Genomic DNA, 19,365 nt, shown 5'->3' on the forward strand with positions numbered 1-19,365 from the left:
TTTAGTACGCCTTGAGGGTTGTATCAATGCTTTAAAAGGTGCAGATTTTTTGGAGCGTTTCAGCTTTGGAATTTTTGAATTAGGGATGCTCAAACCCGTGTCTGCTGGTCTCCCAATGAAGGCTTTCTTACACAATAGCAGGGAGCGGAGTGGGAGACCGCAGCCCTACCAGATAGAGAGAAAGCAGCTGAGTGACACCCAGGGCAGACGTGGCTAATTGCTCTTCGTTTTCAGTTCTAATTGATTGGAAAAGCTGAATGCTTACTTTTTTCTAATCAGAGGAATGACACCCGCGGAAGCTGAGATGCATTTCCTGGAAAACGCCAAAAAGCTCTCCATGTATGGGGTAGATTTACATCATGCCAAGGTAAGCATTTTCAAACCCTAGTCTACTTTGTTATTGGAATTTGAACTTCATTTAGTGTAAATGAAGACCTCTATGCTTCAAACCAGTGTGCCTTTGAAACCCCGTTCCATGTTAAAACAAACAGCGCTCATCTTTGAAGCTAGGTCCCCTTCACGGCTCAGCCGTCCATTACTGCTGTGGCTACGCCTCCCGGAAGACAGCCAAAGATGAAGTCTCTGTTGCCTGTTGATTCCACAGTAACCTTAACCCTGACCTCCGAGCCCTACTTCTCTGTGCCTTCCCTGACACAGATGTATCCCCCACTCTGCACTGACATGCCCTTTGTGCCCCCAGTACCCTGCTTCTGCCTTTTCTCTGGACATAACCTCCCCTCTTTGTCTGGAGAGCCCCACTCTTCTCTGTCTGTCTGTCTGTCTGTCTGTCTGTCTGAACTTGGCCAGTTGTCCAGTGCCAAGTGTTAGGTCTGCTATGTGTCACATACTGGTTTCGCCCGTTTTAAAGCCCTACTAAGCGTTCAGTGAACTGGGGTTAAATTTAAAGAATTCGGGCTCTAAGGCTTAATCTCTCTGACATAAGAGTTCTTTAAAAGTAGTGCAGCTGAGAGTGGCCACCCAGGACAAGGGTTGCCTTACTGACCGGTCACGGGTACAGTGATAGAGTGCATGAGCTGCACCTTGGGAAGGAAGAAGTTGGCGTTCAGCCACAGGAGGGTTGTGATCGTGGTAGAAGATAGAGTAGTTCTGACTCCACGTCGTGCTTTTTGTAAAATTTCCTTGTCAACGTTGAGAGGCTGAGTCCATGTCTACACACCTCCTATTTAGACAGCTGTGAGCAAACACACTGTTAAAACACAGAGACGCACTGAAAACATTTATCAACAAAACGTGTGAAGTCTGTTGGGGCTCTGGAGATGGGAGCTTGTATTTTTAGCCTTGCTCCAAAGGTCAGTCCTGAAAGATCACGAGTAGTTTCTTCTGGCTGACACTGACAAGATAATATCAGTCCTGTAAAGGAGTAAGGATTCAACCCCTGACGGATGTTCCCAGTCTCACGGTCTGAAACTCAAAAGAATGAGTGATTGCAGGCTTCTAAGGAAGCAAGTCTCCTTTAAATGCTGAGGCCTAGAGATCAAGAGATTCCAGCTGGCCAAGTTCAAGGAAACATAACACCATGATAAACCAAAAGAAGGAAGTCTGTGCTCTATCTATAAGTCCTGTTGATAAGTAGGGGAGCACTTACGTTGACGTTTGGGGAGCAAGGCAAATCTACAGTGAGATTGGGCAGGAAAATGGTAGACATCTGGATTTGTTGTCTATGAGGTTTGGTGGTAATGTCTTTGCATCACCGTGAGCATCACGGAGGACAAGCACTTCTAAGTTAATGTACTAGTAAGATCTCTATGAGCATGGTTGGGGCTCATGCCCCGGGGTATGCCGGTATATTAAATGCCAAGCTCCTTGACATTTGTCGGTGATCACAGCAGTGAGTTCCTTTTTCATTCATTTTTTCTACTTATGCCAGCTGTACATTGGGGTCATGGTTTCAATAAAACTAAGGACATACAGTGAGATTTTATTTTAAATCCTCTTCATGGTTTTTTTTTTTTCCATTTGGCTAAAAAAGGTGAGGAAAAGATCATGGAAAGATCGTCTGAGGGAATGTGGCGTGACTTTTGTGTTACGTCATGCACTGTGAGTCCTTTACTACCCAGAAATAAAGATTAGTGCGTCCTTGGGGAAGTGCGACTCAGGATGTATCATTGCTACCAGGAAAAACCAAGGCACTTCACATCGCAGTACCTACTGAACTTGAATAGACGGCTGCTTTTTCTTTAATAATATGATTTGAAATTATGTCAATTAAAAATAATGACTTACGGAAGCAGAATGCAGCCTGTTGCAGGATTTTATCTGAATATTAAACATAACAAATGGCTCGGTGGTAGACTCCATTTTCTCGTGAAGCCGTGCTCCATCCTGGCAAGAAGGAAATTGACTGAATTAAATTAGTGCTAATTTCTGGTCGTCAATGAGCAGCTTCTCTTTTGTGGATACCATGAGTGTCTTTGGGCTTAACATCTCCTTAAACGTTCTGGATTGGGATTTCAGACCCCAGAGCTCATCATAAAAAATAAATCCCCGTATTTGCTGATGATCTTGTATTTGGGAAACCTATCCTAAATAATTTGTTTTCGATTAGGAAATCTATATGTACTTGTTTGTCAAGATCCATCTTTCTAGGCTTTGTCTAAGTTATCTATTTGACGTACGATTACGAAGCGTGCGTGCGTGCGTGCTTTTGTGTGTGTGTGTGTGTGTGCGTGCGTGTGTGTGTGCATGTGTGTGCGTGCGTGCGTGTGTGTGTGTGTGTGCGTGTGTGCGTGCGTGCGTGTGTGTGTGTGTGCGTGCGTGCTTGCGTGCGTGTGTGTGCGTGCGTGTGTGTGTGCGTGCGTGTGTGTGCGTGTGTGTGTGCGTGCGTGTGTGTGTGTGTGTGTGTATTCCTATCAGATGTCCTATGGATGAAACATGAAAGGACAGTAGCTGTGTATAGTGACTCTGCGTGGCCAGAAAGACTAGGTGTGGTAATACATAGTGGCAAAGGCAGGAAGACTGAGATTTGGAGGCCACCAGAGCTACACAACAAGATCTCAGAAGTCTGTAGGTCAACGCTAGAGCAAAGCTCCGGGTTAAGTCCTTGATGCTGCAGGAAAACACAAAGGAATGAATGCAAATGGATTCAAGCGATCAGAACTCTTTGCCCTCGTGGGGACAGGCTGACGGTCACACCGCAGGTCTGTCTGCAGCCAGCACAGTGGGTGTGTATGAATGCCACCCTAGAGAAATGCTTCAAAGAGGGCAAGGGAAACTTTAATATCAAGGCGCCATGAGATTATCTCAATCTGTGGCTATAACGGAAATTGTATTACAGAAATATTCTTTGTTGCCTGGCGGTGGTGGTGCATGCCTTTAATCCCAGCACTCGGGAGGCAGAGACAGGCGGATCTCTGTGAGTTCGAGACCAGCCTGGTCTACAAGAGCTAGTTCCAGGACAGGAACCAGTTACAGGGGCAAAGCAGAGTTGCAGTCCTAGCCAGCTAAATCTCCAGGGAAGGGGAGATGAGGGGAGACTCGGTCATAGCACCACAGGATAACAGACGTGGAGGGGACACCGACCATTTAAGGAGCCACACACAGCGAATGCATAGGAAGCGATGAGTGGGCCTTCCCTTAACTTTTCTGTGAAGGGCGTTATTTTCTTTATGCTCAGTGACATAAGAGGTGGTGAGAATATAGATAATAATGAAAAATGGTTTTAATATTCTTTTCCTCTTGGGACAAAGGCAAAAAAGTATTTATGTCCAGAGAAAATGGCTCAAAGAGCAGCTATGAAAACAGTGCCTCCCCCTGCCGGCCTGTCTTCTTAAGCTCCAAGTGCCCTCCTCCAAGTGGCCTTAGGAACAGACTAGCTGGTTTCCATGGACCAACAACTGTGACTTCGGGTGCATAAGGTTACAGGTTCTCAAGTTGCCCCTTCAGATTAAAGCCCCTACCAGTACAGGTTACATTATAATTTTTAAAAATCCCCTATTATAATATAAAATGCCTTATTGTAATATAAAAGCCTGACTTCAAATCATTTCACCTTATGGAATAAGTTGGTATCAAATAGAGTATCAAAGTAAAAATGTTTTATTTTAAACTTTTGTATTTTTTTCAAAATTCAATGTTTTCAGTGAAAGGCTTTTCATTCTGGAAGCACACAGCTCTTTTTTTCGTGGTGAGGGTCATAGAAACCTCCCACCACATAGGAGGAGGAGGTTCTGCTGTTTGGTCTCTTTCATTGCTCCCTCTCCACTCCCCTGGTACGACACAGTGACTCCAAGCTGGCAGGCCCAGGCCAACTACTAGACAGAGTCTTACATGTCACTTCCTGGGCGGGGCCTGCCTGTGAAGAAGCTTCCGGTGCAACTCACATGCGTTCTGACGCCATCAGGTCTTTCATCCGTCAAAGCCATTACAGATGTACATATTACAGATTCCGTGGATAAGACATTCAAAGGGGACAGACGTTACAAGGACACCTCTTAAGCCAGGGTGCTGGGTGACTCCATGCCTCAGAATTTCATAGTGAAGACTGTGTGTGTGTGTTTGTGTATAAGTGTGTGTGCGTGTGTGTATGCACTCTGTGTACAGTGTTAGTGCCATAAGTCTCATATACTTGGGTGAATTGATTTAACTTCACCAGCCCCCCCCTCGGTGAAAAATGCCATCATTAAAATGCTATTATATAGTAGTGGTGTTTTTTAAAAATTGCAGCAGTATTTTTCGTATTCAAATTAGTCAATTATAACTTCTGCCATGGAGTTCTAGATCTTGTACCTTCAGAAAATGGAAATAGGCGACGTACTGCTCCATTGTGTCTTCCAGGATTCGGAAGGAGTGGAAATTATGTTGGGAGTCTGTGCGAGCGGTCTATTGATCTACCGTGATCGGCTTCGGATAAACAGATTTGCTTGGCCTAAGGTCCTAAAAATTTCATATAAAAGGAACAACTTTTACATTAAAATCAGGCCAGGAGAGGTAAGTACACGCATATTTTTCATAGGCTTTGGGAAGAAGGGTCCCAGGTGCGTGAAGAAATATAGACTGTTTGCGGGTTCCAAGCATTGTGGGGCAGGGAGAATTATGTCTCAGTGCCTCTGAGAGTTCGGTGTGGGTCTCTCCAGCAAATAGTAACAAAATGTTCCCTTCTTTTTAAATTATTTGGGTTGTTTTTTTTTAACCAACTGCATATATTAATGAAAAAACTTTTAAAATCATATTTTAATGTAGAATCAAGACTCCTGCCTATTTTTCATATACTTCAAGCTGTGGTTAAGAGCTCTCTTTCCACTTGGGAGGCAGAGGCAGGCGGATCTCTGTGAGTTCGAGACCAGCCTGGTCTACAAGAGCTAGTTCCAGGACAGGCTCCAAAGCGACAGAGAAACCCTGTCTCAAAAAACCAAAAAAAAAAAAAAAAGAGCTCTCTTTCTCTGTGTCCTGTTATAATCGCACTCCCATGTTTTCTCCTATAGATCATGCTGCTCCCTCGAGCCAATAGCTTCAAGAGAGCATGCTTTAAACATTGGAGCAGAGTTCTGAATGTGAATTTTGTAGCTTTTTTATTAGAGAAACTAATAATAAGAATTGTTAATACTCTTTAAGCAATAACCTACACAATGACCCTGCATCTTGCTTAGCAATTTGTACATAATAAGCTATAAATGCCTGCTCCTCAACACACTCTTAGGAGGAAATTAATAAATTTTAATAATACCTAAAATTTCTAATGGGTGTAGTTAGTATATTAAAGGCTGTCAAGCCTCAAAGATCCCTACTCCTTTATGTCTCTGAAGATACTCTGATATAATACAAGGATCAGTTCTTAAGATTTTAAGCCTCCAATGGAGTATCTGGATGGAAAATCATGTTAATAATTAAAGTCTACGGATGTAGACATGGCTCTGAGGCTAACCTCACTTGTTGCTTGTGTAGAGGACCCAGATTCAATTACCAGCACCCACGTGGTGGCTCACAAGCATCTGTGATTCCAGCTCCAGGGAATCTGATGCGCTATTCCAGGTCATGAAAATAGTGCACATACATACATGTACACAAAACACTCATTTGTATGAAATAAACATTTTAAAGGTTTGAAATTGAAATAGAGGACAAGAATAATAGTATTTCACATTATACCTGAAATTGCAGAGTTTTAAAATATAGTTCTTAAAGATTGTATGATAAACACTTAATGCATACATACATTCATTTGAATCAGACAACTTAGGTGAGCACGTTTTTGTCAGACCGTAGGTGGTGCATTAGAAATGGATAAATATTATTTGTTCTTTCTTTTAAGGCATGTTCCATTTATTTTCCATTAAGCAGAGAAACAGTGAGCATGTGTCACACACGAGACGGTATCCTCTAGATGTGATTGAGGGTATTGGTGGAGGTCAGATGGGAGCTGATGACGTGAACTAACAGACGCCGTGATCTGTGGAAGGTTTAAATAAGGAGATAACACCCAGAAGTAATATTTTGCTTTCCTAAATGTCACAATAAAATCCAACTACACAGTGTGACAGGGAGTGGGACCCTGTGGCTCAGAGGCTGTGAGAGGAGCGTGGAAGGAACACGTTTGCAGCAAGGTTCTGGGCAGAACTGGGAAGTTTTGGGCTGAGTGCGGCAGGGGTAAAGGGTAAAGTTTGCTTTTCCTTCCCAAAGAGTCAGGTTTCTGTTCCCGTAAGTGGAACTGACAAATGGTTTTAAATGTGAGGGGACCGTTGGGGATATTTTTCAGAAAATCGTCAGGACTGAAATTCCTTTAATGTGGACCCACTCCCTGCTCTTTGTTTTCTGAGTTAAAATTATTAAGAGTTTGCCAGTTTTTAGCATTTCAAATTTTAAGACACAAAGGGGAAGTGAAGTCAGAGACATCATGCAATAAAGGTCTTTTAAAAAGTATCAAAATGACTCGGTCGCATGGTCGGCTTGTTGGGGTAAAGGCAGACTGTAAGGCTTAGTTCTTACACGGTAGACAGTAAGTGGTCACCAGCTGTATACAACGTATTGAAGGCTTTAGGGCATGGCATAAATTTCCCACAGAACAGGACGGGTTCAAAAGGAGGCCCTTATAAGATCAGTTCGAGACGGGGCAGGCAGAAGAGCAACACAGGGAGAAGCAGACAGACAACCACAGATTAGGGCCGAAGCAATGGCGTGACAGGAGTCTCTGGAAAGTGATCCGCTGGCAGTGCTGTGGGCTACACAGAGGGCGTGCAGAATGCGGGCCAGGGAAACGTGTGTTATCATGTCAGAGTTGGGAAGTCAGGGTGCATCGAGGTGACGGGTGAGTTATGAGAGGCGGCAGAGGGTGGCTCCTCATCGCTAAAGGATGGAAGAGAGGCTGAGTCCGGCTTTGGCCCTGGCAGAAGCAGGTGCAAAGGAACTTCTACCCTTATGCTTGTATTTGAGCTAAAAAGGCCAGCGGCGCACTAGCTCTGCAGACACTAACCAGAGTGGGGAGAACATCAGAACATCGGCAACCTGGGGGCTGCTGGTCCTGAGCTAAGAGCAGCAGAGACCTGGTCTCTTCCCACAAACGAGCAGCTAGGAGTGGAGAGGGGAGTGAGGCTTTCCAAGGCTGGAAGGGGGAACTGGGCTGGAAAGAAGATGGCTGTCATTTTAGAAAATAAGGCTGCACTTGGTAGGTGGAGGAGCTTCCTGTGCTCTGGAGTTCTGTCGGGAGATATAGTTGACAATGAATCTGACAGCTTCAAAACACATAGTAGGGATGATGTGGAATATTCCCAGCGTTAAATCACATACATGTCTGAGGTGATACCTCTGGCAGACATCACAGTGTGCAGCCTTTGAACTTCCACAGTATGCTCCAGAAATATGTATACTTATTATATAGCCATAAAGATTTTGAAGAGAAATTCCTCCCTACATCTTCCAGAGAGAATGAGATGACTCAGCAGCCCCTGGCCTGGCTGAGGTGTCCTGGTCTTAGGTGTTAGACGCAGGACTAAAGGGTGGTATTTACTCAGCAGCCACAGTTCTTATGAGGACCTTCGGACAACATCAATTTTCCCAACAACCACTGCAGGAGTGGCCAGCGCAAAGGGAACTGGGAAAGGCAATGTTTGGCATATTTCCCAGTTCCTCTAGTACGTCGGCAAACAGGAAAAAGGGGTCGATGGGAATCATATCTCACAGGCCTGCTTATAGGAGGTGCTCACCTTGCTGATTTGCAACGAGTTATTTTTGCTGTGGAAACCAACAGCCATGTTGTTCTGTGCTTTGGGGTTAAGCCTGTATGTGTAAGGTGACCCTCTGCTGGCCTGCTGTATGACGTCTGCAGACAGACAGCTGGGAGTGCTTCTGTGAAAATAATACTAAAACATGATACAGAGGGACAGATATTTCATCTTGAGAGCTTAAATGGCTGACAAAGTATCATCTGAAGAGTCTCAGCAAGTTGGGAAATATGAAAATGTGTTCTGCCAGTGTGTTGAGTATAATATAGAGGTGTTATCAGTTGGTACTGTGTTATGTATAATAGAGAAGTGTTATCATCAGTCGGTACTGTTAAACACCCAGGGCACCTCAGCAATATCACAGAGTGAAGCATCCACTGTGGAGAAAGGGATATGTATTTCTATGTCTACAATAGACTTTCTTTTACATTTGTGTTAATTTTCTGAGCATTTTAATTCAAGTCCCCGTGCCACTGACAAAACATGGAAACGTAATTTAAAATGAGATCAGGGCTAGTTGATCTCGGGGGGAATCCACATGTCTCCCTGATCTGAGTTTAGACTGGGCTTCTACAGATTGTTGGCAGTTACGTATACTTCAGGCCTGCTGAGGTGGTAGGTAAAAGATGGTTTAAAATGAACGGATTCTGCACACCACGGCCGACTCAGTAATAAAAACAAGGATGATGGGCTGTAAGTGTGTAAATGTTTTTGCGAAGTTTTTATTTATAGAATACCAAACTGAACTCTAGTCTTTCTTGTGTGTGTGTTTTAAATATTTCAGTTTGAGCAGTTTGAGAGCACCATTGGGTTCAAATTGCCGAACCATCGGGCTGCCAAGCGCCTCTGGAAAGTGTGCGTGGAGCATCATACCTTTTTCAGGTAGGGGGAGAATGTTTGGGTTTCTTCCTAACAAAATTGGGAGCTGTTGGGACCACCTGTACCAGGGGAAAAAAGATGCAGCGGAAAACATCATGGAACTTTCTGTTCCTGTCATCACAATGGTCACTGTTTCTCCTCTCTGTCCCTCTTTCCTTCCTCTGTTTGGGAGGGACACAGTGCATGCCTGCCGCTGTACACGTAGAGGTCAGAGGACAACCTTGGGTATCCGCGCTCACTTCCCTCTGTGTTTAATACAGGGTTCACTGCTGCTTACACCAGGCTGGGCTCCCCTGTCCCAGCTCCCTATAGACATGCTAGATCTGCCCTGCCCAGGTTTAAGTGGGTTTGGGGGATCCGAACTTGGGTTCTTAGGTTATGTGGCACCCTCTTCCGCTTTGCTTCTTTTTTGAGACACAGCCTCTGTATAGTCCAAGCTGTCCTAAAGCTCCCAATCCTCCTCCCCCAACCTCCTGAGAGCTGGGGTCATGGATCGATGCTCCCGTACCCAGCTCAAACCGAGCACCTTGACAGAAATCCTAAAAGAACATCCGCCTAAATCTCAAGAATTTTCCTTAATTTATCATGTGTTTTTGTCATTTTATTTTATAGTTTTAAAGTATCCTATCTGTTCCTTACGTGTGTGTGTGTGTGTGTGTGTGTGCGCGCGTGTGTGTGTGTGTAACAGGTCTCCATTGCCCAGGTTGACCTTGAACTCACTATGTAGCTGAGAATGACCTTGAACTTCTGTCTCCATCTCCTAAATTCTAGGATTACCAGCATGTACCAGCATACATGACTTAATATTTATTTTATGTGCGTGTGTGTGTGTGTGTGTGTGTGTGTGTGTGTGTGTGTGTAACAGGTCTCCATAGCCCCCAGGTTGACCTTGAACTCACTATGTAGCTGAGGATGACCTTGAACTTCTGTCTCCATCTCCTAAATTCTAGGATTACCAGCATGTACCAGCATACATGACTTAATATTTATTTTATGTGTGTGTGTATGTGTGTGTGTGTAGTACTAGGAATAGAACCCAAGGCCCTGGCATACAAGGCAAGCATCCTGCCACCAAGCTATAAACCCTGGACATTCCTTTCTCTTCTGCCCAACCCTCCCTATTTTGCTTCAACTTCTGTAAAATAACATCTCTAATTAATATATATTATGTTGACGGTGTTTCCTAAAATTAAAAATTAAACTCAGATTCATTTCATTACACATGCGTTGAACTTTTAGCACAAAAAGCAAAGCAATCGGCTTTGAACACCACCCGGGCATGCGTTAATTTTCCTGGTGTTTTCTTTAATGCCCTTAGATTATTGCTACCAGAAGCACCTCCAAAGAAATTCCTGACCTTGGGCTCCAAGTTCCGATACAGTGGCAGAACTCAGGCGCAGACGAGAAGAGCCAGTGCGTTGATAGACCGCCCGGCGCCTTACTTCGAGCGCTCCTCCAGCAAACGTTACACCATGTCCCGCAGCCTGGACGGAGGTAGGCAATACTAACTAGCTCTCTGTAACTCTACATCAGGGCATGTGAAACAACCATGAGCTTTGGGTAAACAGGGTTCCCCCATTGCACTCTGGGAAATGATGTCATGTGGATCCGCGTGACTGAACGTCAGGTTCTGCGCATTCATTTCCAAAGACTGACTGTGTCAGTCTGTTTTCTTGTGAGCTCATGTTGGAGTACGTCAGTACTTAGGGGATGAGGGTCTCGTCTTTCGCAGTCTGAACCTTGAGAAAACATATTCATTCTGAATGCAGGCCTCACAGATCTAGAGTTCAGTTCTCTTCAGGGCAGATCTTCAAGAATTAACAGGAAGAAAACTCTAAGCTAAATACATCTCTAAAAGTTAGAGAGAATGGGTGTTATCAGTCTGCTTGGGATGGTGGGAGAAAGCATCTCTGTAGCGAATGGCCATCTCCTGTCTAGTCAAACACGTGTGGCTGGAGATGACCTGTCAGCTCCCCTCAGGGAAGCACAAGATCCTGAGTTTTCAGTAGGGGTGGTTTCGTGTCTACAGTGTGGGTGGGATGTTATCCTTCATGGCAGAGAGCTATGCTTTCTGCTCCAGGGTGTGCTGCAACAGAACATTTAGGACCTGGTTGTGGGCAAGGCTCTGGCCTCTAACTCAGCGCCTGGCCAAGGCTGGTTCATGGAAAACTCATCCTGAATGAATAAAGAATTAGACGTTTCTGAAAGGCATGCACAATTTTAATAAGTAAGCCTAAATGGAAAGGGGAAATTAGATTGCATAGGGCCTCTTAACTCATCTGTATTTTTCAGCTGCTCCTTCCTTGTTGGGTTTCAACTCCCCTCAACCCATTCCTCACACCCCTGGTTAAGAAACAGCCATGTTTGTACGGTGAGGCTGTGTTGTATATATTGCTACTGGTGTAAAAAACAAGACTCATCTAGATACGTAGGAAAATGCATGCCACAGCCCGGGCTCTGCGGCCCTCGGTTTTAGTCATGTGGAAATGGATGTAAGACCACCTTCAGCGGGGTTGTTATGAAGAGCAAAGAGAGTGTATGAGGGAGAATTCCCAGTGTTTATATAATTGTCACTGTGACTATGCTGATAATTACTCTCAAAGGCTTTGTAGGCAGGCCACAACATTAATCACAAACAGCCCTCATATCCAAAGGCTCTGAGTCCATAGAAAACCAAATGCAGATTGAAAATGTGGGTTGGAAATATGAGAGACTCCAGGGTGGGTGGGGATTAAACTGACCAAACAGACCCAAGACCCTAGGTTCAGTTCTGTCCCCAGCTGATAGGCAATGGTAGACAGACATACAGACAGCTGATAGATAATTATAACACTATAATTTCTTCCCCTTAAAAAAAAATCACATCCATATGAATGCACAAAGGCTGTTTTCTTTCATCATTCTCGAAACCACGCAATGTGATAACGACTTACCTATCATCTTCATAGTGTTCAGCATTAAAAGCAGTAGAGATAGTTTAAACACAATAGGCCGATGTGCAGATTGTATGTAAAAAGCATGTCATTTTTGGTAGGGACTTGAGCATCTCCAGATTAAGTATCCAGAGAAGTCCTGTAACAATCCACAAGAGATGTCAAGAGAGAATGCTGCCGTTCTGTATCTTTCGATATTTCTAGACCCAAGATACATTGGCAGTCGAATGAAGACGTGAAAATCTCCACATTAGCACCAAAGCTTTTCTGGTCTTTAGTCCGCTAAAAATCTGTATGTTCTCTGAGTCAGTATGTGAGGACGTTCCGTAGAGTCATGCCTTTCTTTCTGCCGAATGCCGCTCACTTTGTTCAGTGGCGTGTGCCCGAGGGATACGGCTGTTGTCACTGTTGTGTTCCTTCGTGGCCTTTGTGTGAAAATAATTGTTGAGCAAACAGAAGACAATTGTGAAATCAATGTACTAATATCATGCTGTCTCTTCCTTTCTGCCCAAAAGTGATGTTAGTATGTGTTGTCTCGCTCTTTGTTGCTCTGCCAATTCTAGAATGTTTTCTGCGGCAGCGCCGAGTGCCATGTCTGCATGCTGGAACATTGAGCTGCTTTTTCACGCGACAGCGGCCTGTTTATAACAGCATAACCGGCTGCTAAAATAGCGAGCTTTTCATCAACATAAAGGGGCAGAGAATATCTTAGTGAGGGGTTTCATTCAGAATCCTTTTCTGTTTTGTTTTTGTTGGCGTTTTAAAAGCCGTATCTTTGTCTGTGATCAACTGTGGGGTGTTTGAAAAGAAGTGTTTATAAATTCCAGTGTGTTTTTTTATGAGATCTAAGCCCTAAAAGAATAACTAGCAAAATTTAATATTGATCATAATTAAGCCCTGAGCTGAATGAAGCATCTTTTACTAAGACAACATCCAGGATGAAGGGCTGAACCTCACATCCCTCTGCTCACGTGTTCTGACTCTGCATGGTCTACCTGGGATGAAGGCTGAACCTCACATCCCTGTGCTCACGTGTTCTGCCTCTGCATGGTCTAGCCGGGATGAAGGCTGAACCTCACATCCCTGTGCTCACGTGTTCTGCCTCTGCATGGGTTTTGATTGCTAGCAACCTTTGTCTTGTTTTCCCCAAAGAGTCGAGGGGAGAATGAAGTTTACATGCGTATCCTCACGGCAGTCTGTTTCCAATGCGATGTAAACAAAAACATCTCCTTACATCAACTTGGAGGAATACCCTTCTAAATTTTATAACCTCTGCCGAAATTAGTAAATTTTGTTACTGTGCTTTGAGCATATTGTTGTGTTGAGTATTGTGGAGAGTGATGAACTTTTCAACATTGAAAAATAATACAGAAATAATCCATTGCTCCTTTGGTGAGTGGCACTTCCGTGGATATGCTCAAAGTCACGTGATTAGAGTATTTGCTGTAGATACTGCTAGGAATTGTTGAACTGGGTATGAATCTGGTGTGAGTGCCCAGCCAAGGGTAAAGCCAGCCTCCGTATGCTCACTGGGGATTATGAGAACGTTAGGCGCTATTCTAGGGTTCAAGATGTGGGCATTTAAATCCTTTGAAAACACTGGTCCAGGTGATGCAGATAGTGCTTGGGTAAAAGTCCCCGCAGCTCGCCTCCGCCCTATGCAAACCAGCCTGCTACTTTACACTGGTGTTTTTCTTCTAGCAGAGGTGCGGTGTGGCGTTGTTGTTCCGTCTTCTGACTTATCTCTTTGGGATTCTATTTCCCCCGATTGTATTTGCTTTTAGCCTCAGTGAATGAAAACCATGAAATATACATGAAGGATTCTATGTCTGCTGCAGAGGTTGGCACAGGCCAGTACGCCACAACAAAGGGCATCTCTCAGACCAACTTGATCACCACTGTGACCCCAGAGAAGAAGGCTGAAGAGGAGCATGGTGAGGAAGAGGACCGGAGGAAGAAGGCCGAGGAAGCCACCCCCGTCCCAGCCCTCCGGCTCGAGGGAAAGGTACAGCTCGTGGCTGCCTTCTTGAGCTGTCCTCATCTTTACAAACAGCTCGGTGGTTCTGAGATGGTAGACCGGGGGGGGGGGGGGCTCGAAGGTGGAGGAGCGTTCAGACGCCAGCACTGATCATGTTCATGCCGGGGTTTACATTATTATTATTATTTCAGCATAGTCTCGTAAAGTGGTTTTCTTAACTGTTTGGAATATTTTAACAAGGAATGTGTTTTACAAGACTTTCAACAGCTGTTCTGGAGTGATCTCTTTAAAAACATTTTAGGGGGTGCAGTACTTTTTTCTGTTTGGACTCGGGTTTTGCAACTGTCACTAAGGCTATTGTCGGTTTCTGGCCCCGTTTTCCTACCCAGGGTGGTATGTTTCCTTACATGCTAAGGAAACACGCCTCCGTTTTTTCCTGATGACAGGAACACTGACCGCCTATAACCTGTGTGTTTGTCTCTCAGCCCTCCCACTCTCGTCTGCAAAGGAGTGGCCTGCTGCAATGAAAGAGAAAAGTGAACTTGACATGATAGCCATTTTAATTCATTGCATTCTATGACATCACTTCCCCCAAATGAAATTGCTTAGAGATGAGTTTTTAGTTTCAGATTGATTTCTAATGATCTGATACTATGGCAACTCCCTAGCAGAACATTTGAAACTTAGCATATCTGGGAGGCTCGTGCGTAGTGGCAACGGGAACCGAGAGCCCCCTGTAATATGCAGGACACAAAGAGACGGAGGCCAGGAAATGAATCGTTTGACAGCCTCTGGGTTATCCTGAAATGCCAGTGCATTTGATGCCCCGGTGCTTTGTTGCATAGACATGTTCTTGGGGGAAAAAAAAAACCAGCACATGGGACCGCATGGGGCTCCTTCCGGTAAAAACTCAACAGCCTCCTAGGCAGGTAGCTCATCGGATGAATGATGTCTGTTTCTGCTTCTGCGAATGTGGCTTAGTGGTAAAGGGCTGTCCCAGTGTGTGGGGATGCTTGGTTTAATATCCAGCACCTCAGAAACCTAAACTGAGCAAAATAACACTTTCTATAGAAGATGAAAATATTTCAAACCACCCAGTCTGTGATTCGCTTTTCCTTTTAGGGACAGATTCTTAGTTTCCCAAACACAACAACCAGCACAGAGTGAGAATGATGACAGCCTTAGGATCGCTTCTGCCCTCCAGATGTGCTTTGTTCCAAATCTGGCTTTTACCCTCTCCTCATCACTTAAACCAACATAGATCTGATAACTGGAACATGGTTGGGGGCGATAGTCCCCCTGGAGTGCAAACATGTACAGTTCTTATCCCTGGTCAATTCTCATGGCTGGGAAACTACACCCAGATGGCAGACAAAAAGGAAGGCTATTTCTATGTTTGCTTCCAAAGAAGGTTCAGGTTTCCAGAATCCTTTCCCTTTGTTTCTGAGAGACTGTCCTGCGACCTTGGCATGTAGGAAGGAGCAGCACCCATCCATCTCACTCTGTGCTGCCGTTGCCCTGGAGAAAATGGAAGGACATAGAAACTACTGCCTTCGTAACCCCAGGCCCCAGGAAGACCGCCTTTCAGCAGAGTCTTCCCGTAGGCTGTGGCTGAGACCTAGATCTGACTGGGTGCTGTCTCTGCTTCCCCACCGCAAAGCTGTCTTCCCCAAAGCACTTTAATACATGGCCCAGAAGGTTAAACCCTAATCTTATGCCTTTCAGTCTTCAAAAAGCTTCATAGAGGATGCTTATTTTTGAACCAAAAGGCACTGCTGGAGATGATGTTTAAAAGACTATTTCCCAGGCTGCCTGGGGAGGAGCATGTGGTTATGACTTAGGACCAAGGCAATGTCTCACCGCCTAGGGAGAGTGGCCTTCACAAAGAGGTGAAGGGGCCGCTTGTAACATCTGCATTGCTCTTAGCTGAGCCAGATTTGCACAGATGCCTGTTTAGTATTCAATGTTTAACATCAAGTGTGAGGATCAGAGAAACCTTTCAAAGGCTGTCAGAGCCAGGTAAACTTCTATCTGGGCATTGTGTCTGTCCATCCCTCGTGCCTCAGCTGTGCGTTTTCTCCCCCTTTGTTGCTCTGTTTATCACGTCTGTCTAAGTCAGGATTAGACAACCACAACCAAACAGGCTGAGTCATTTTCATGCTCTTAAGCTGCTAGGTAACACGCACGCGTGCACGCGCACACAGAGACACACACACAGGGCAGGGGGAGCAGCTAAAGAAGGCTATCACAAGCCCCGCATGCCTTGGCCTTGAACTTACAGTATTTGAGCCCCCGTGCTTTGCCCCAGCCTGTTAGGGACTCCTTGCTTCTGGCTTTGGCCATTGAGACAGCCAGCATCCCAGAAAATGGAGTCGATTCCCCAATCGCATAAATGCATCGCTCACAGGGAGCATTCCAGAGCATGCTTCATCAATTGCATAAAGATTCAAACCTCAATCGTAAACATAACCCTTTATGTTTAGAGAAATCAGGAGGCTGACAAATTGCATCTTTCCGTTATTAATAGACAATATGTAGCAGAAACTAAAAATATAGAAACCACATTCCAAGAAAACTGAGGTTTTGTTTGTTTGTTTGTTATTGTTTTGTTTTGTTTTGTGGCTTGCTTCCTTAAGCCACTGTTAAGAACCGAAATCCTGTTCAGCCACCTAGATAAAGAAGCCAAAATGGATGAATCAGAGGAGCTTCCATTATCTGTGAGAACCAGAGATCCCAAAGTGCTCACTCCTGCCCCCCTCATCCACATCAGTGACTGCTATCAGACAGGAGCGGGGCCAGAAACTTCTTGATTAGGAAAGCCGCCTGTTTGGGCTGTAATTGGCTAGCCAAGGACAGGAAGGTGACTAGACATTCTGCGACCACAATCAGAATTTGATTTGTATTTTCATTTGGTGAAGCTGATCTGGTAGGGTGTCGCTGCTGAAAGTCTTGGTTTTCATTGATTAGAGTTCATTGATTAGAGTTCATTGATTAGCTATGCCACACATGTGTGTGGCTCCCTCACGGTGACTTCTGTCCTGACCTTTGACAACATCTCGGCCTGTGTGTGATGGTCTACCGGGGGAGTCGTCGTCCTCCTGGGCGTCGCTGCCAAGCAGCAGGGCTGCGTGAAGACTCTTGTTTGACGGTTTTATGTTGATGCCCATGAGAAAGTTAACTAATTGCACTTTTTCTTTTTGTCCTTTTGCATCTATGTTTACTGCTTCCTGTCCTTCTCCGTCCCTTCTCCATCAGTCACCCAGGCATGGCACCGACTCATGCCCCTCATCACCCCCATCAGCCCACCTTGACCCTGCATCTCCCACAGAGCTGCGCAGGAGGTGTAAGGAGAGTGAGAGCCCCTTTCCAGGTTCCGTGCTGCCCAAAGTTGAGCCAGCCTTGGAGTCTGACGGCCAGGGGAAGCCTTACTTAGGGGACCAAGATGTGGCGTTTAGTTACAGGCAGCAGACTGGCAAAGGAACCACGCTCTTTTCCTTCTCCTTGCAGCTCCCCGAGTCATTCCCCTCGCTCCTAGATGATGACGGGTACCTCTCCTTTCCCAACCTGTCTGAAACCAACCTCCTGCCCCAGAGCTGGCAGCACTTCCTGCCCATCCGCTCGCCCTCCCTCCTCCCCTGCTTCCTCTTCATCTTCTTCTTCCTGCTGTCTGCCTCCTTCTCCGTACCATATGCCCTCACGCTCTCCTTTCCTCTGGCTCTGTGCCTCTGCTTCCTGGAGCCCAAGGCGGCCTCCTTGAGCGTCTCCCTAGACAATGACCCGAGTGACAGTTCAGAGGAAGAGGTGTGTACCTCAGCATAGAACACACGTTCCCTACGTGTTCCGTGCTTCAGTCCGAACCAGTGTTAGCTGGCTGCTGCCATAGTGGTCCTACTTTCAGAGCCTCATTTATTGTCTGTGCCACTATGTTGAGGGTTTTTGTGTTGGGGAGTCCGAGCCAGGCCCCAGGCTTAGGCACAACACCGTGTGGATGTAGCAGCCCATAGCCACCCTGTAATCATTCTGCTACCCACTGAGTCCCTCATTGGCTGATTGCTCTGCCCAGATGCGATTTCGGAAAACCCATTCACAACGGAAAGGGCCATGTCTTAGTTACAGATCCTGCTCAGTTGCCATCTAGTAAATTAAATCTCGTATAATACAGATAATAAGATGCAAATACGGGGGGAGTGACCAAGTGATTGTACCAAAGGTTACATATCACTGTGTCCGAGGAGCTTTCCCAGATTGCCCGTTTCTCCTCCCCCTAGGATCCAAAATGCCTCCACGGTCCTGTTAGATATGAGCTCTCGTTGTTGACAGAAGGAATGCCTACAGCAGTTTATGGTACCTACATGGCATCATTCACTGGTACAGCCAGAAGTAGGACCAGAAAGAACCACATGAACCGCATATGTCTTCCTGTAGTGTTCAGAAAATGTTAGGACAACTTTTTTGTGAGGGTTTCCCCCTCTCTTGTGCTGGCCATACTTGCGTCTGTATCAGACAGCAGCATGAGACCCTAGTGTCCACATTTTGCAGCGGGGTGCAGCCAGGAAATTGGCTTAATGTGTCTAACCCTGGGGCAGGTCTCCTTATAAAGGGAGAGAACCTGAACTTGCAGCCCATCCCTCTCCCTCATCCCAGCCACAATGTGAGGCTGTGCAACTAGCAACGTTTCCCTCTTCATCGCTCTCCTCCCCGCGGCTCCACGGCCATGTGAATAGCACAGCAGCTTTTCTGAGAGCTTCAGTCAGCACAGGAAAAAGAATAGGAGCTGACCCCTGCAGGCGCTGGCTGTCATGTCTTCACTCTCCCACACCTCTCCCTAGGAGCCCCAAGCTCACCTCTTCCCACAAAGCAAGCACTTTATGTGACAGGAGACAAGCCCAGGACTCCTTGCCTTAGAAAACACAGTCAAGGCCGCACTGAAAGAAAGGGGGGAGGGGAGGGAGAAAGCCTATTTAGTCCCCGTGCTTAGTCAGAAATCACAATTTGACCTGCCCCGTTAATGTATGGTGCAGCTAAAATGTGCTGGTTCCTATATGTAGGCATTGCACCTGCTTCTGAGCAGCAATGGGGAAACCGTGAATGGTCTCGATGGTGTTTTACAGGGCAGCATAGGCTTTTCAGCTCAGCACTGCCTAGGAGCCCTTTTCCAGGATCGTGGTGTGTGTGCAGAAAGATAACGGTCCCTGCCGCAGCAGACATCGGGAACCACTTTAAGTCTTAGGCTTTACTCTCTCTTTCTCACGGCCGCGACACTATGGTGTCAGATGGTGGAGGACTAGCATGCTGCAGTCGGGAAGAGAACATTATTTACAAAGACCATTGGCAGGCTTCTAAAGAGACTTACTTTTCTTTTAGCAGAAGAACAAGCCCTAATGCTCTAATACATGAATCT

At 45.6% G+C, this 19,365-nt stretch overlaps 1 protein-coding gene across 42 annotated transcripts in view; it reads left to right on the forward strand.

The window, feature by feature from the left end:
• Positions 1-19,365, forward strand: part of Epb41l3 (erythrocyte membrane protein band 4.1 like 3) — a 214,271-nt gene that overhangs the window by 171,999 nt on the left and 22,907 nt on the right. For 15 of the 42 annotated variants that reach the window (XM_075956193.1, XM_075956169.1, XM_075956197.1 and 12 more), the window contains exons 8-12: positions 280-367; positions 4,795-4,947; positions 8,959-9,056; positions 10,372-10,547; positions 13,771-13,991. In XM_075956193.1, coding sequence (XP_075812308.1) covers positions 280-367; positions 4,795-4,947; positions 8,959-9,056; positions 10,372-10,547; positions 13,771-13,991 — 736 coding nt within the window. Of the gene's footprint in view, positions 1-279; positions 368-4,794; positions 4,948-8,958; positions 9,057-10,371; positions 10,548-13,770; positions 13,992-17,219; positions 17,766-19,365 lie in introns of all 42 variants that reach the window. The other 27 variants (XM_075956158.1, XM_075956176.1, XM_075956168.1 and 24 more) reach the window with 3 other exon arrangements.

This window comes from Microtus pennsylvanicus, chromosome 22, assembly GCF_037038515.1.
Source record: "Microtus pennsylvanicus isolate mMicPen1 chromosome 22, mMicPen1.hap1, whole genome shotgun sequence".
Classification (NCBI taxonomy): domain Eukaryota; kingdom Metazoa; phylum Chordata; class Mammalia; order Rodentia; family Cricetidae; genus Microtus; species Microtus pennsylvanicus.